The sequence below is a fragment of the Dermochelys coriacea genome, chromosome 5 (assembly GCF_009764565.3).
Source record: "Dermochelys coriacea isolate rDerCor1 chromosome 5, rDerCor1.pri.v4, whole genome shotgun sequence".
Taxonomy (NCBI): Eukaryota; Metazoa; Chordata; order Testudines; family Dermochelyidae; genus Dermochelys; species Dermochelys coriacea.
This window is the reverse complement of record NC_050072.1, coordinates 62,966,462-62,984,852: the sequence shown is the minus strand read 5'-3', so window position 1 is coordinate 62,984,852 and position 18,391 is coordinate 62,966,462. Positions and strand designations below refer to the sequence as shown.

Below are 18,391 nucleotides of genomic sequence, written 5' to 3'. Positions count from 1 at the left end.
CCCACAGATTCTATGATTTATATATCTCGGGTTCAGATATATAAATAAATAAAATAAATATACAAAAGCTAGGGAAATTATGGAACTAACAGGATGCAGGTTATACATCACTGCTCGAGTATTTTACTTTCGCTGTATGCCTTCCCTCATTTTTCTGTATGTTTATTTCGATTTCAAGATCTTCATGGCAGGGATCTCATTTTCATACTTTTTAAGCAAAGCACTTATAGATGCTATCTGTGACATAACACACTCCTGTATTCACACCCTACTCACAATTGTATTAATCTTTGTTCACATGCCTTGTAAGGTACAATTTGAAAATTCATAATTTGGTGCTCAGTATGGTCCTGATAAAATTTGTGTGGCAACATTGTTTGTGAAGTTATGAGATTCTCCTATATGATGTTATTAACATGTTCCAAACCTGACACCGCTGCCCAAACGTAAGTTGGCAAACAGGTCTGTCCTAAATAAAGGTAAGCATGCTCTGCTTGTTTACAACTTAAATTCAAGTTAGAATAATCAAATAGGAAGGGAAGACAAAGTTCAAACAGGTGAAAAAAACAGAAGGGAATATTTTCCCACATATACTCTTTGGCTCCTGGTTCTCAGCTGGAAATGTTTTTAAGAGAGGAACTGAAACTATAAAAAGGAGGAACAAATACTTGAAGGCACTTCTCTCTCTTTCTCGCTTCCTACCACATTCACTGTACTCGAAGAGACAAAGGAAGCAGCTGTTGGACTCAGGGGGAGGGGTCCTGACCTACAGAAGTTGGTCAGCAAGGCTGCTGAAAGTATGTGGTGAGAAAATTTTGCTTTGAATATAATTTGTTAAGTTAGGCATTAATAAGCATTCTATTTTTTATTTTTCTTGTGACCATGTCTGACTTTTATGCCTCATTACTTGTATACTCTTAAAATCTCTCTCTTTGTAGCTAATAAACTTGTTTTATCTGATCCAGTGTGTTCAAGTTGACATGTCTGAGTAACTCCATTTGGGGCAACAAGTTGTGCACATATTATTTCCTTAAAGGAATAATGGACTCAGTATACTTGCACTATCCAGGAGAGGGCTGGGAAGTATGGGATATATGTATCTGGGGGGAAACGGAGAATGGGCATGTACTGGGTTCACCCTGTGGTAAACTAAGGCTGGTAATAGGCAAGGTGTGGTTGGCTGGCTATAGCACACACATAGACATAGCTGGGAGTGACTTACATGCTGGAGTCTGTTTGTGAGCAGCAAGGCATTGTAAAGGACACCCTAGGTTACAGAGCAGGAGTGACACAGCTACTCATTAGTCTGGATTGTTCCCTGCTATGACACACTATATAAATAAAAAGTAACAAATAAATAATAATGGGCTCAAATTTACTTATCTTACAACCTCATGTTTTATTGAACATTAGGCATAGGTTTCACCAAATTACCTTGTTTTGGGAGAGGGTAATAGATACCAAAATATTGCTCATAGAATTCCAATATCTTTATGGCAGCTTCCAGTGCATAATGAGCTTGATTCAGTTTCTCTGGAGTGACATATACTGACACCTGTTGAATAAATACAATATATACAACTACATGAAATATGGCTTAAATAAAGCAGTTGTTTGGCTGCTTTTCACTTCCTTTGAATTTAGTTTAAGAATGCAAAATGCAGAGTAAGAACTATGGGCTGGATCCACAAAAGGACTTAGGCATTGTGACTGTCTGTGTTTCAATGCATAACTTTTAGCCGACTAGAAAAATCACTGGAACAGCAATGCAATACACAAAGCCAATACACAAATACAGCCCGCCTAGGTGCTGTCGAGGTTCCTTCCCCACTCTGAACGCTAGGGTACAGATGTGGGGACCTGCATGAAAACCTTCTAAGATTACTTTTACCAGCTTAGGTTAAAACTTCCCCAAGGTACAAACTATTTTACCCTTTGCCCTTGGACTTTCGCTGCCACCACCAAACATTTAACCAGTTACTGGGAAAGCGTTGTTTGGAAACATCTTTCCCCCCAAAATCCTTACCAAAACCTTGCACCCCCCTTTCTGGGGAAGGTTGGATAAAAATCCTCACCAATTTGCATAGGTGACCACAGACCCAAACCCTTGGATCTTAAGAACAATGAAAAAACATTCAGTTTCTTAAAAGAAGAATTTTAATAGAAGAAAAAGTAAAAAGAATCACCTCTGTAAAATCAGGATGGTAAATACCTTACAGGGTAATTAGATCCAAAACATAGAGAATACCTTTAGGCAAAACCTTAAGTTACAAAAAAAAACACAAAAACAGGAATATCCATTCCATTCAGCACAGCTTATTTTCTCAGCCATTTAAAGAAATCATAATCTAACGCATATCTAGCTAGATTACTTACTAAGTTCTAAGTCTCCATTCCTGTTCGGTCCCTGGCAAAAGCATCACCCAGACAGACACAGACCCTTTGTTCCCCCGCCCTCTCCAGCTTTGAAAGTATCTTGTCTCCTCATTGGTTATTGTGGTCAGGTGCCAGCAAGGTTATCCTAGCTTCTTAACCCTTTACAGGTGAAAGGGTTTTTCCTCTGGCCAGGAGGGATTTTAAAGGTGTTTACCTTCCCTTTATATTTATGACAGGTGCTTAGGTTCCCTGTATAATAAATGGGGAAAACTAGGTGCCAAAGAATGGTATTCACAAAAGCCTGTATCCTAGCCACTGAAACTAGCCAATGGGAGATGCTGAGAAAGAGGTGTATTCTAAGCCCACCTTTCTCACAGAGCTAGGCACCCAAGTCCAGGCTGCAGGGAGGTACTTAGCTCTGCTAGTGGTCCACAGCCAGAAACCCTCTCCTCGTATCAGGTTCTTAGCCACTTAAGTCATTTCTTGTAAAAATGAGTTAGATATGTGCCTTACTCCACAAAAAACAACCAGATGAGGAGATGGGGGTGCCTACCATACAACATTTAGCCCAGTGGTTAGAGCACTCACCTGGGATGTGGGAGACCCAGACTCAATTCCCCGCTCTGCTTGAGGAGAAACGATTTGAACAGAGGTCTCCCACACCAGTCAGATGAGTGCCCTAACCACCTATGGGCTATTCTGATATGTAGCCTGATGGTTAGGGCACCCATCTGGGAAGTGGGAAACCTGAGGTCCAGTCCCCCTGTTTCAGTAATTAAGTAGTTATCCAAAGTGGAACCACTTCAAAAGGAGAGATTGAGGGAGCCTGACATCAGAATAGCCCATAACACAGTGGGTGAAACAGAAACTTAGGCATCTAGAGGACTTTTACAGAGAAAATATAGGCAACTGAATAAGTTTAGGCACCTACAGCATTAGGAGGCAGTGAGCAGTGGTTTTATGGATTGCAGGTGTGCCTAAAACTGGGACTTAGGTGCCTAACTACCTTTGTGGATCTGCACCTATGCCATCTTGCTATGGCAAGATGAAGCATGTGTACTTGTCCAGATCCCATGAGCAAAATTTGCTGCACTGAGAACGCACCAATAAACAACCAACATACCATACCTTCTTATCCACTTTCTACATCTTCAGTATAGCTGGCAGGACCTTGATGTGGTCTGTTGGTTATACTGTGGATTTTAGTTGGGTGAACCCTGGATTTGATTCCTAAAAGTTCAACAAAGGCTAAGACCATTGTGTAGGCAGCATCCCCAAACTGTTGGAAGTTACTTGATTTGCACTACACATTGCTGACCCTTTTAGCCAAGTAAAGAGCATTCTTGACAGGTTCTGAAAGTAAGTCCAATTGTTAAGTCTGAGTGATCTATGCTGGCCATGGAAGGAAGGGAAATGGATGGTTTCTCAATTGAATATATAATCACATTTAAAACCTACCTTAATTCCAGATGAAGTTGTACCACTGACTGACTGGAAATCACTAACTATAAATGCTACCAAGTAGGTGCTCATTTTTACACTCTCTGCAAAGTGATCTTCAAACAGGTTGTTGTCTAGCTTTAGAGTCTTTACCTAGAAAACATGAATTGGGACAGACCACATATACTCAGTTCTGCTTCGTATGTAGACGCATTTCATTTTTCAATAAAACTGCCAGCTGTTCTTTGTAAGACTGTTCAACATATATTATCCAATGTGAAAGTTAAGAGGGAACTTAGGCAAGCACTGCAAGATGGGGTAAATTACTTGCCTAACCTTCCTGCAGCTGAAGGATAGAATAATCAGGGCCGGTGAGTAAAGGACCAATGATCAGCTCAGAGATTTTTTTTATTTTTAATATAGGACATAATAATAATATAGAATTTGCCATACCAGATGATCAGACTATTGGTTCATCAAGTCAAAAATATCCTGCCTGTGACAATAGTCCGTACCCGATATTTCAGAGGAAGGCAGATAAATGTTTTTTTGCAATGTTCCTTCCTGCTTTGCTAAATTCCTTCCTGTCCCCTGTCAGTAATCAGTTTATGCCCTGAAGTGTGATTCATATATTCAGATTTTAAGGCCATCTAAAATAACACAGAATTGAATAACACAGGCCATGAGATTTGATTACTGTTATTTTAGCATATATAATTATAGATGCTGCTAAAGAGCTCACAAAATTACTCTTCCATGGTATCTGCCTCTGACATTCTGCAGCAATGAATTCCTCAGGCTGATGCTGCATGAAGAATTATTTCTTTGAATTAATTCTATATACCCCCTTATTCTCATATTATTGATAATGTAAAAACAAGGGACAAAACAACACTTTGCTTGATATAAGGAAATCACAGGCCCACCTTATTTGGTCTCATATAAACACATGAATAGCAACCACCCAATAAAGAAAGGAAGAAAATACATACATGGGTGCAAAGCACTTGAGGATATGACTGAAAATATTCACCTTTGGCATATTAGATAGTGCACTATGTTGCCCATCCCTCCGAATCTTTATTGTATAATTCGCCTTAAAGGATGGTTCATCAAAACATGGAAATGCCAGGCGGGCTGAAGTAGGTTCAAAATGAGTAGAAGCCAACAATCTGAAAGGAGAAAGCAAGCAGCAGAATGTGCAAGAAAAGTCTTTTTCTTTACCAAGGTAAATTAATAAATCAAAACTCATTCAACATTCACTTGACAGCCTATAAGGAAAATTGCTTGCTTAAAGGAAATCTAAACAGTAAGGTAGCTGTAGAGACTTTTCAAAGCACTTAGTGGGTGCTGTCCTTGAGGCACCAAAGCTCAGATCCTCAATTGTATTTAGGCACCTAACTACTATTGATATCAATGGGAGTTAGGAACCTATATATCTTTGAGAATCCTGTCATTTGTTGTAACTGGGTCAGGGGAAAACTGTATTGTAACTAGGTTCTCTGACCATGCCAAAATCCTGATACCAGGTCACAGTACAATTGTCCCCTGTCAAAATTACAAAATGGTTAAATCCTAAGAGAGACAGACCTGAACTATGTATCCATGCTGCCACTGAAGCTATTTTTGATTCTTCAGAATAACATGTAATCTCATTAAAGAGACTAGGTGGGTGAGGTAATCTCTTTATCTCACCAACAGAATTTGATTCAATAAGTAGGGCCCTACCAAATTCATGGCCAAGAAAAACCTCGTCACATACCATGAAATCTGATCTTCCTCCGTGAAATTTGGTTTTTTTTGGTGTGCTTTTACTCTATACTATACAGATTTAATGGGGGAGACCAGCGTTTCTCAAATTGGAGGTCCTGACCCAAAAGGGAGTTGCACGGGTGTCGCAAGGTCATTTTAAGGGGAGGGGTCACTGTATTGCCACCCTTACTTCTGCACTGCCTTCAGAGCTGGGCAGCTGGAGAGCTGTTGGTTGGGCACCGAGCTGTGAAGGCAGTGTCCCACCAGCAGCAGCGCAGAAGTCAAGATGGCAATACTATACCATGCCACCCTGACTTCTGTGCTGCTGCTGGCGGCGGCGGCTCTGCCTTCAGAGCTGGGCTCCTGGCCAGCAGCCGCCGCTCCCCAGCTGCCCAGCTCTGAAGGCAGCGCTGCCACCAGCAACAGTGCAGAAGTAAGGGTAGCAGTATTGCAACCCCCCGTACAATAACCTTGTGACACACACCCACAACTCCTTTTTTGGTCAGGACTCTGACAATTACAACACTGTGAAATTTCAGATTTAAATATCATAAATTTAATGATTTCAGCTTTTTTAAATCCTATGACCATGAAATTGACCAAAATGGACTCTGAATTTAGTAGGGCCCTACCAATAAGACAAGCTTTCAAGCTTGTCTCCAACGGAAATTGATCCAATAAAAGATATTGCCTCACCCATCTAATCTCTCTCATATCGTGGGACCAAAATGGCGACAAGCCACACCATAAAACATATAATTACAGAAGAAGTATTCGAAAAGTGAGATTCTGCTCACTCCTTTGGAACAATTAATTAGGAATTACTTATAAAGTCCAACAGAAATTGATAACTCCGAGATGTTTATACAAGTGCATAATGGAAGATGGTCCCGCCCCTGAAGAGTTTATGAAGATGTTTGCACCCTATCTAAAGAGAGTAATATTTTCAAAAGCACCTAAGTGATTTAAGAGCATACGCCCAATTTACTTTAATTAATTGCCTCTCACTGATTCTTGACAGCTGACTAAAATTTCCATTGAGGTCACTGCAAGTCTCATACTAGAATCAAGATCAGATTATGAAATTGAAATCTATACTTTAGACAATATATTCACTGTATATAATGGAGTAGTATTTTATCCTAAAAGTGTATTAATTGAGGTTGATATAGTAATCAGTTCTTACAGTTTCTATTTAAATTGAGCTTTGGAATAATTGTAGGTTTATATTGTTGCTGTATTTTTTCTTTTCTGACTTTATGAACAAAATTAATATTAAATAGTCATTTTTTTCATAAAATCAGAAAAGAAAAAATACAGCAACAATATAAACCAACAATTATGGTGTGGGAGACATTATTACATGAAGAGAGTGGAATACAACAATAGCAGTATTAATGTACAGCAAACAAAATAAAACCCTTAGAGATAAAAAGTCAGCATGTTATTAAACTATTATAGCATTATTTTCTCCTGTTTAAAGTACAAGAGCTTTATATTGAGAAGATCAATATAACAATATGGTATGAAGTCTTTTGTAGCCTTTACTTACCTTGTTTGACCATCCTTAGTTTTGTAAGTACTTTTATAAAAGCCATAGAAACCGTCTGAAAGATTGGCAATATAGTTTATAGAAAGGAAATACTTCTTATCCACCCGCAATGGCTCAGCATATAGAAAAGCAATTTGCTCATGGGGCAGGTATTCCAAAACTTTAATTTGTTTTAAATCTGCTTGGGTCTTTCCATTTTCCTCCTCAATAGCTGCACTGGTGATTTCCAGATGTTTGCTATGTAAGACTACGGTGCTAGTTTCATGTACCACAGTGACTTGAATCTTCACAGATCCCATGAATCTTAATGAAGTCAGATTCGGGTGAATTAGAAGGTCATAATGGACTGGAAGAATCCAATCAGGGAGCCTTAATTTATTCCACGGAAATGGCTGTCCATTTGTTGCTATCGGAAAAGATGTGTTTTCACTGCTTCTTTCTCCACTGAGGGCATAATTATTTCCAACAAAGTTCAAAATGTGTAATAGCAATAGCATTGTCACCAGCCACTGAAATGTTGTCATTGGTTATAGGATTTGATATTTTAGCTACTTCAACATTTTATTCTAACAATCAAAAACAAAAAAACAAATAAACAAAAACGCACATCTTCTGTCTAGCGGAGACTTTCTTGACTGCTTATCCTGAAAGACAGAAAAGGACCAATCTAAGCACTCTGTATATGTACAATCAAGTTATTTGGGGCAGAACCTGACTTATTTTAAAAATGTGTTAACATTGCTCTGACAACTAGTAGGGACTTTACGCATCATGGACCCAATCCTGCAATCCAATCCATGCTGGTGTAGGGGTCTGCCAGCATGGCTCTGATTGCAGGATCCAGACACATGTTTTTAAGTATTGTGTTCCATGTTCGGGTGAAGGCATCATTAAGGGTTGATTTTCAAAAACTGTGATACTCAGAAGTGTGTGCAACTGTATGTATAGTTATTACAGTTATGCAAGAGTGCAAGATATTTGGGCTGGTTGTGGACTGAAATGTACAGAAGGCCACTTGCAATCATGATAGCAGTATACTTTCATTTTTAAAAAACAAGCCTTTATTGTGAATGAATTTTTTGTGCAATGGAGGGGGAAACCCCCCTCCCCCAATAATTCTTTAAAATTCTGTTTGGCTCTTCCTGCTTTGTTTTTGCTTCTGTATTTAGCACTGCCTTACCTATGTTTAAACAATGCAAGATTAAAATAAGAAATGTTGGGTTCCTCCAGTTGTGAACTTGGATGATGAAAAGATTTAGCATCCCCTCAGCAGCCATGAAAATGAAGATGCAGCAAGCAGCCCTGAGAAACCAAGTAGGGCCCTTCCAAACAACCCAAATTTAGTACCAGAGGACCCAGTGCCACAGACCAGGCTGTTTTTTCAGCAGCAGAGAGCCAAATGTCAGAGATCAGGACCCCTGTGAATGATGCTGCTCTAGCTTGGGTGCAGACATTTTTCTGCCTAAATGAATGTCAGTCAACCACCGAAGAAATTTTAAAAGTTGTGCAACTCTGACACACTTCTGCTTAACAGCTCTGGTATGAAGCTCAGCTACAGGGAAGAGTCCAAGACACTTGGTCAAAGAAACCTGTGATTTGCTTTAAGACACTTTATAATTAAGGCTACAATTTTTTCCACGGAGGTCACAGAAGTCACCGAATCTGTGACTTCCTGTGACCTCCGTGAATTCAGCCCTGTCAGCCGGGAGCTGCAGGGTTTCCCTGCTGCCCGCTCCAGCAGGGGACCCCACAAGTTCCCCATAGACATAGGAGCTGGGTGCCCCCTGGAGCTGCCAGCCGCTGCAGCTCCTGGATGCCACGGGCAGCAGGGGCTCCCCATAGCTCCTGGCCACTGTGGGCACTCCCCAGAGCTCTTGGCTGCCATGGCAGGTAGGGTACCCTAGAGCTCCGAGCTGCCACAGGCGCTGTGAGTCCTTCAAAACTCCCAGCCACTGTGGGTGGCGGGGGTACCCTGGATCTCCGAGCTGGGGGACCCTGAAGCTCTGAAGCCCTACAGGCAGTGGGGGCCCCCAGAGCTGGGAGCAGCCCCGGTAGCTGCCCAACCTCTACAGGTAGTGTGGGGATCCCACAGCTGAGCTCCCCATTTTGTCAGGGACATTTTTAGTAAAAGTCAGGGATAGGTCACGGACTTCCGTGAATTTTTCTTTATTGCCCGTGACCTGTCCGTGTCTTATACTAAAAATATCCCTGACAAAAATCTTAGCCTTATTTATGTTTATAAATACATGATATATAGGTTAGATAAGATTGAAGGCTCAAAACTGCAAAGTCACTCTTAGAAGCACAAATTGCACTTAAAATGCCCAGAGAACAGAATACCAATCAAACTGTGCATCAATGACCCACACTAAAAATCTGCAACCAATTCAGTTAAACATTGTCTGTTTGTTACAAATCATCAGGGCCCCACTTTTAAGCCTCAGTCCCTGATTATTTTTAATATGTTTTCCAGAATAATAAAAGTAAAACTACTGAAATTATATTTTGTACTTTTGCTTACAAAAGTTATTTTAATATGAAGCTGAGTGAATAAAGAGATCTCCAGTTTTACGTTTTATTATTTTTCACAGTTTCATTCAAGAAAGACTTTTTGCAAATAGTTACAAGTTATCAGAAAAAACCCCCCAAAGCAACAGTAATTCCCATGATTTAACAGTGAATGGAAAAATCTCCAAAATTGTCTTTATTAGTGAATAAAGAACTATGATAAATGCGATGGTCTATTGCCTCCCCTTAAGTATTTGCTCTATGTGCCAAACACTGTTTGCTGGTTCTAAGATCTTAGTCTGGATTTCCCGCCACCCCCTCCCCCATACAGAGGGCACAGCAGAAGGCTTACACACCACTAAAATCTCACTTAAGGCTCTAGCTCAGGCTCTCAGACATCCTAGGGAATGCTCATGTTTAAAGTGAATCAGAAGGTTTTGTGCCTTGCTGAATCAGGGCCTAGTCTTTGAAATATGATTTAAGTGTTGCACAGGCCTTCTGATGGCCCTCTGCACAGAGTGAATTTCACCCTCAGTGGCTGATTATTTTAGTCTTTCTTAAACCAGTAAAAGAGGCCTAGGATAACATAAAAGGCTTTTTTAAAATCCAGTAAAAATAAAATACAGAACATAAATAAAACAAGCAAATAGGTGCTACAGTACATTACCGTCTCATCTCTTTCTTTAACCGTACAGAAGGCAGAATTGTCCTTTTATTTTCAGTTTCTTTTCAGTTTGTCGTCATCCACTCTTGTTGAGACAAGAATAAGAAAATAGCCACCTCTTGTGGCTGCCAGTTGAAAGATTTTTAACTTTTCAGAAACAACTTTTCAATATTTTATCAAAATACAATCTGCTGTCCTATACTTAGTTATTTGTGAAACAAATGCATATATATGCTTTTTCTTCACAGCTATCCCTGAAACAGACTGAAATTGTAGTAAAACTGCTTTTAAGGCAATAAAGATGTGTACTGACGGCTTACATTTGAGGAAGCTTTAAAAATAGAAAAGGAATAGGATTTAGGCACTTAACCCCTTCCCAAGCTCATCTGAAAATCCCAGACTAAAAAAAACAAAAACAAAAACCAAACCTTGAAATTTGTACTGTTGATTTTTATTTTAAACTGAAGTCAAAGGTCTGAGGATCTACTCCAATAGAATTTTCTTCCCAAAAGACAGTTATAATCATTGGCTGTCTTCCCTATTTCTGCATAGGATTTTTGTTCTATTGTCAAATAAACAGCAATTTCTGAAGCCATAACATTTGGTCATTAATTGTGCAGCAGAGAAATATTAATGTTATCGTTCAGTGCAGTATTTTTCATAAAGCTGTTCTGAAAAACACTGCACTTGTTAGAAAAACAAAATCAGTATGGTATGAAAAACCCTTCTCCATTTTTGACAAACACCAGAACTACCCACTTTCCACCCCACCTTTCTCCTCCATGTCACTAATCCACACAATAGTTAATGACAAATCAGTAGAGCAATTCTACATATGATCTCTATATTTTAGAATTGTGTTAACCTCTTTTGTTAACACTAAAGAAAGAAATTCTAGTGAATTTCTATCAGCGGGTGACATAGCTAGAGAAAGGCCTCAAGCCCAGGACTGTGATACTAATCATATTGTGTGGGTATCAGAGGAACTACATAAAGCACTATTATGCCCAATGTTCACAGAAAAAACTAGGTTTGGCCACCAAGTTTCAGTCATGAAGTCAAACCATTCATAGTTTCCTATTGCAGCATTTCTACTTGACAATATGGCTCACACCACTGTCTCTTGGAGATAAGCAGACATTTTAATAGAAAATTCAATAACCCAAACTATTTCAGCTCCTCCTCCCAAATATCAGTACTTCAGGATTAACAAAAAATGGAGGCAGCCATGATTCCCATATTGGTATGGGCACTGGATAGTATAAATCAATAGTATGTTTTCAGATGTGTAAAATGATGCAGGGACCTGGGGAAAGTTCTGAAATAGAATGCATCTCAAGGCAGCTGAAGAGAAAGCAAGCTATTGCCAGAAACTTTTTTGGGAAGAGTTTGTCTATCCATAGGTATCTAGATATTTATAACTGGCTCATCTCCATGTTACTAAGCATCTGTATAAAAATGCTGCATGTAACTTGTAAGCAACTAGTTTTGTTACCATAGCTGCTCAAAAGTTTTTACGTATCAGCAACTTGGAACCCTGATAAACACCTGTTGCTTCCGATTCTCCATAAGGCCTCTAACAGACACCTATTAGACAAGTCCCAGATTAAAGAGAGAGACAGGTGTGGGGGGCATATGAGAGTGTATAGCTGTATATCTTTTAAAGCTACATTGATTAATCTCAGAGAACAGTGACTCTGGTAAAGTGATTTGAGAGCCCTAGTGCCCAGCTATAGCACTGATCAAAGTCTGATGAAATGATAGCACAACTTACTACCATTTCTAAGAGTTTTTGACCCACATAAGGGGATGTCGGGTCTGTACCAGACCAAAAAATAAAAATGGACAATATGGCTATTGGCCTACCTGCCTTCTAGCTACTACTTGTAACTTTCACAAGGTGGTTTAGATTAGCATGCTTGAATGCTCCCAGAGAACTTCTAACCCTCTCATTGTACATTTTAAAATAGTTACAATACTAATCATAAAGTTTTAAGGCTTTAAGCTTCTGCTTTTGCAGTTTTTGAACTGATAAAACCTATTTATGTTCCAAATGGTGAATGGCACCTGTGGAGCCCTCCACGTTCAGACTTCATTTATGAACACCAATCATACAAATGACTAGTTATATGAACCATTTTTTCCAACAGATGAAAAGAAGACAACCAAAATCACATAAGAGTTATATTGATGAACAAGTCAACATTCCTTCACAGTCTGATGCCTCTGTTGCATTGGAAACTCTTTTACAGTGGTTTGAAGAACAAGAAAGCAATACCCCATATCTACTGTAATTTTGAGATGTTTCATTTTATGAACTCCCAATCCTCAGCTAGTTCATTACACACACACACACACACACACACCCCTACTGTATTCAGATTCTGGGATTGGCATAGAAAGATTCAATCAGCATTCTCCTAGGTTTTCCCTGGGATGGCACTACATAATGAGAGAGAAGCACAATTATCCAGACAAGTAAATTCATACAATTCCCTGTTAACCTTGGCAAAGAGTACTCTCATAACAGGGCCAGCTGCCAACTAAACCTCCCCTCATGGTACTCTCCTATGCCCTCCCTATTCCCCCACCAAAACAAACTCCACACTCCCTCTTCTAGCTACAGTCCTTCTAAGAAGCTTCTGCATTTTTATTAAATTAACTCATTTATCAAAAACAAAAACAATCATCCACTTAGGCTCCAGTGAGACATAGCCCCACCTTCCTGAAGAACTGTCAGATCACTACCAAAAACCCTCTTTCCACTCACTTCCTTCACTTCAAGAAACCCACCAGGGACTGTAGCTTCCTGTGGTCTTTTACCCAGGATCACCTGATTCAACCCAGATGTGGCTCATCCTGTAATAGGGCTGATGTAAGCCCAGGCTCTCCAATCCATGGGCAACCCACCCTGTTACAATTCTGAACACTCCAGACAAATGAGGGATTGTTTCTGAGTTATTGCTGTAGTCTTGAGAGCAATCAACAAGATTAATTTCATAACACTTACTATAATTTGGGGGTTTACTTGCCACTTACTCCCCTGCTAAGAGATACAATTAGACTGCACAGTTGTAATTTTAATACATGATATACTAACATTGCTAATAAAAGTTTGGCCAGTTTACCACAGAAACTTTAATCATAAAAAATAAAGCCAATTTGGATTTTTCTTAAAGCATCTAATAAGTGGCAATTAAGTAAGTCAGCATAACACTGTTTGCTGTTTGACTTCATCATAAAGGAAAACAGAAAACTAAGGACTGTCTATACCCAAAGAAGTTGTACTGATTTAACTAAATCGGTTTAGAAGCAGATTTAGTTAAATCAGTGCAACTCCCTTGTGTGGATACTTATTTCAGTTTTCAGAATGCCTTAGATTTAGCTTAAATTGGTTCCTTACGTTTTTATGCTAATTTGATATAAGGCATTCTAAAGTTAAGACTAAAAACATAAAGTATCCACACACATGGGTTGCATCTATTTAAATAAACCTGTTTCTAAACTAATTTGGTGCCATTGGTTATGACTTTCTCATATAGAGAAGGGTGAAGACTCCACAAGCTGGAGAGAGAGAGCAGACTTTGTGGTCTGGCATTGTTAGAATCATTAGCATTGGTCTGTCTAAGGCAGAGGGTTAGATTGGGCCTTGCTGCTCAGAGCTGTGCAAGAGACACGTGCATACCTGCAGTGTCCTAGGAAGAGCACCAGGAAGAAATTTTGAATTGGGATTTCTTTACATTACAATGGCTTATCAAGTTTCAACATGCACTAACTACCATGACTGTAAACTATAAAGTAGTCAAAGAACAAGCGTTTTGTTCCTAGTCATTTTTCAGTTACAATTCCTCATGTGTCCAATTCGCTGAGGTGTGCAGGTAGTGAAAGAAAAGGAAGTAACTTCACTCCCTCATGCTTGGCCAACTCTCCCCACTGAAGCCATTTGCTCATGGAGAGAAGAGGGAGAATTAGGTCCCTATGATCTTGCTTCTGCTCCCAGAGATGGAATCTAGGCAGCTGGGGATAGGGGAAAAGGACAGTCTATCCCACAATGAACAGAGTGGCTGCAGAAGATCATATACATATCTCAGCTCTCTATGGGATGCACTTTTGGAATCCTTAAGCAGCTGAACAAAAAAAAATGGTGGAAATAAGGTGGAACCATAGGTGTAAATGAAGCATGCTGTTATAATTATATCTTAGTTGTACAGCCTCTAAACACTCTTTTTTTTTAGTTTTACAAGACCAAAATTATTTCTTAGTGTTACTGAATAGAGTGGTCCTTGCCCACAAAGAACACAGGGTCCCTGGCTACTCTAGGAAAATAGGTCATGCATTCAAATATATTGGTGAACATAGTTTTAAAGAAAACGTTACCCTAGACAGGGCCAGTCTATTTAGCTGGATGTGGTTAACAACAAGCTCCCATCCTAGGGATCAATCACAATCAGCTAACATGTATTAGACCCAGCTCATACTCCTGATGCGGCCAATGCCATGGCTACAGCCTGCATGCTCTCCATAGTAATGTGCTACTATGGTATACTGAGCATGCTCAGTTCATCTGCTGAAGCCACTGCTCTTCACGCTGCCCTTATTAGCTGTAAAAATCTGCTGACTGCTAATTACAGGGGTTGCAAAGGGGGTGAATCGGAGCAGGAGGGTGGCCAGGGTCTGAGCAGGGGGTGGAAATTGACTGGTCAGAGGGGGTCAAGCAGCTGGAGGCAGAATTAGGAGAGGGGCTAAAGGGCAAAATCAAGGCTGGGAGGGAGGAGCAGTTAAGCTTGGCGTGAGGTGCTAGCAGAGGGTGACAGAGGGCAAAACCCGGCACAGGCAGGGGCACAGAGAGTAACAGTTACCCCAGTGGGACTGAGACACCCATGTTTGCAAAAATGGTAGGGGGCAAAGGGGCTTTTTTAATTTCCCCTCTCACAGACAGCACCTCAGCATTGGCTTCCCAGGGCTGAGTTCTTAAAGGCACAGGCATCCCAATGCCTAGTCAATGCAACTCTTTGTCTGATCTAACCTATTGAGGCTATGTCTACACTACAAAGTACAAAGCGCTGCCGGGGGTGCCAGTGCTCCTGGTAATCCACCTCGATGAGGGGATGAACTCTGAGCACTGGGAGCCGAGCCTGTTCACACTAGCACTTTAAAGCGCTCAAACTTGCTGCGCTTGGGGAGGGGGTGATTTTTCACACCCCTGAGGGAGCAAGTTAGAGCGCTTTAACTTGCCAGTGGTGATAATCCCTGAGACTTAATTCAGTGAAACATTTTACATATATCCCCTCAGAAACAAAGAACCCCTTATCACTGTATCTAATTGCTTAGAGTCTCCTAGCAGTTTCCCAAGTTGTCTTATCTGCTGCTGGGATTACCTGAATTTTTAAATTTAATTTTTTCTTCTCATTTTAGAGCTGACTGAATTTCTGGCCTAGTGTCAAAACTTTGTTTTGACTCAATCCACCAATGGGGATTGCATTTTTGCAACTGTTATTTTGCCCCTCAGTCTAGCCCTTAGTGTTTTTCCACATGCCATTGTGTACAACTTGATTCTCAAATATTCAGTAAAGGCAGTATACTATCTCCTATAAGGTCTTTCTCCCTGAAAAAAAATCTATTGTAATTTTTACAGAAAATTAGAACTGCTATCGTGGGTCAGACCAACAGTCCGCCTAATCTAGTAATCTGTCTTGTGACAGTGGCCAATGCCAGGTACTTTTAAGGGAATGATCAGACCAGGCAATGACTCAGTGAACCATCCCATTGTCCACTCGCAGCATGTGGCAGTCAAAGGATGGTTTAGGGATATGCAGAGCATGGGCCTGCATCCCTGATTATCTTGGCTAATAGCCAATGTACTTATCCTGAGGGACTGAGCTAATTCTTTTTTCAAACCATTTATAGTTTTGCCTTTCAAAATATAATGAACACACATCTACAATGCCAAGATACCTTTACAACCACAAGAATTCTAAAATCATGAGTTATACACCCTTGAGTCAAGAAATTTTAATAAATAAATATATATTTTTTTAATGTGCCTCTTTGTTCCTGAGCCTGTAGGGTGCAGTAAGGCCAGTTCCAATGCCTTGAGCCTAAAGACCTGAGTGAATCTTAGTCGACCCTCATACTGTTCCTGTTAACTCTCCCAAACATTTAATATACCTAAGGCCATATCTACACTTTAAGTGTGTATTAACTCTAGTTATGTCAGCATAGAGTCACTATGGTTACTATGACAGGTTTCAGAATAGCAGCCATGTTAGTCTGTATTCGCAAAAAGAAAAGGAGTACTTGTGGCACCTTAGAGACTAACTAATTGTTAGTCTCTAAGGTGTCACAAGTACTCCTTTTCTTTTTATGGTTACTATGTCACTTGTGTGCAAGCCTCCTGGACTCCTTGTCTCAGCAATCAGGGTACTCACCAGAAGCACCTGTATAGATTCAGAGTGAGGTGCACCATTAATAGATATCTCACTGTATTTTGGGAAGCTTTGTTTTGGCAGTGTATGCTGGGTACCAATAAGGTCAGACAGGGTTGGTTGTGGCCATGGGATCCAACTTCTTATAATGCATTGTTAACCATCCTCTAATTTTATATGTATCCCATACATAAACGTATACAAAATGTTTATACCTTTTTTTTCTAAACCCACAAACCTGCCTCGCCCTCCTCACTGTCTGTCATCTCACACAGAATCATAGACCTTGCATGGCTCTGCACTATTGTCATGAGTGTTTGCACCCAAAGGTGCATGATCCTTTACTATTTGCAGATCAGCAAACATACATGTGGGGTGTGACATTATACTCTATATTCTTTATGAAAATATGCTTATGATATGGATATGACATAGCTAATATATACTTCATGCAAGATGGCTGATGTGGGGTATCATTGCAAAGCTTAAGATCTATTGACTGTGTTTATCCTACCTGTATGCATGAACGTTTGTATCTGCGGCTAGAAATATTGACCATATCTCTGTATTTCAAATGTGCGTGTGTGAAAATGCTATCTGTAGGACCCGGCTACCTGCTTCAGCGACAGGTCCTACTTTGCTAAAAAAGGACATCTGATGTAGCTAGTTCAAGCAGTCTCACATGTAAAACCAAACTGATAGCTTTCTTTAACAGTGTAACAATCCTTGTGGATGGGGGGAAGTAGCTGACATGGTCTATCTTGCCTTTAGTAAGGTTTTTCGTACGGTCTCCCATGATCTTCTCATAAACAAACTATGGAAATGCAACCTAGATGGAGCTAAAATAAGATGAGTGCAAAACTAGTTGGAAAACAGTTCCGACAGTAGTTATCAGTGATTCACAGGCTGAAAGGGCTGAGTCAGGCTGAAAGGGCATAACGAGTGGGGTTCTCCAGGGATCAGTTCTGGATAAGTTTCTATTCAAAATCTTAATCAATGATTGAGATAATGGCATAGAGAGTACAATTATAAAGTTTGTGCACACATACAAAAGCTGCACACATACAAAATGGGATATAACTTCCTAGGAAGGAGTACTGCAGAAAGGGATCTGGGGGTCAGAGCCGACCACAAGCTGAATATGAGTGAACAGTGTAACACTGCTGCAAAAAACCAGAACATCACTCTGGGATGTCTGCTCTAGTCTGCACTGATTAGGCCTCAATTGGAGTATTGTGTCCAGTTCTGGGTGCCACATTTCAGGAAAGATGTGGACAAATTGGAGAGACTCCAGAGAAGAGGAAAAAAACCTTGAAGTTCTTAAGTTAAGTAGAAAACATGACCTATGAGGGAAGTAGCATCTTTTTACAAAAGCTGTTGCTTACAGTCTACGTGTATAAATAACTGCTACGGATAGCACATTTCTACACGTAGCAAGTTCACATATACTACAGTGCAATAAACTGCTACCTGTATGCATTTGCTACATCAGGTCGCAGTTTACGACAATAGTACTTTCTCGCCATGCACGATGTAGCAGCACATTCCAACGCGGAGCAGTTTAATACACTGCCCCTGTATGTGTTTGACTCTCACGTTCACAGGCGGCGGGAGCCAAGATCGGACTCGCTCCTTTGTTCGGGGGGCCTGAGCCTGCGCTGCCCTGGGCATCCC

At 40.3% G+C, this 18,391-nt stretch overlaps 1 protein-coding gene across 4 annotated transcripts in view; it reads right to left on the bottom strand.

Annotated features, from left to right (window-relative positions):
• LOC119855863 (endoplasmic reticulum aminopeptidase 2-like) overlaps positions 1 to 18,276 on the bottom strand; it is a 47,916-nt gene extending 29,640 nt beyond the window's left edge. Inside the window, exons 1-6 of one of the 4 annotated variants that reach the window (XM_038402712.2) lie at positions 13,014 to 13,081; positions 10,296 to 10,377; positions 7,121 to 7,764; positions 4,850 to 4,988; positions 3,835 to 3,969; positions 1,435 to 1,555 (exon numbers count right to left, since the gene is read on the bottom strand). In XM_038402712.2, coding sequence (XP_038258640.1) covers positions 1,435 to 1,555; positions 3,835 to 3,969; positions 4,850 to 4,988; positions 7,121 to 7,644 — 919 coding nt within the window. In that variant the 5' untranslated portion in view covers positions 7,645 to 7,764; positions 10,296 to 10,377; positions 13,014 to 13,081. Of the gene's footprint in view, positions 1 to 1,434; positions 1,556 to 3,834; positions 3,970 to 4,849; positions 4,989 to 7,120; positions 7,768 to 10,295; positions 13,104 to 18,257 lie in introns of those variants that run through there. The other 3 variants (XM_043515353.1, XM_038402709.2, XM_038402714.2) reach the window with 3 other exon arrangements.
• Between the last annotated feature and the right edge of the window lie 115 nt (positions 18,277 to 18,391).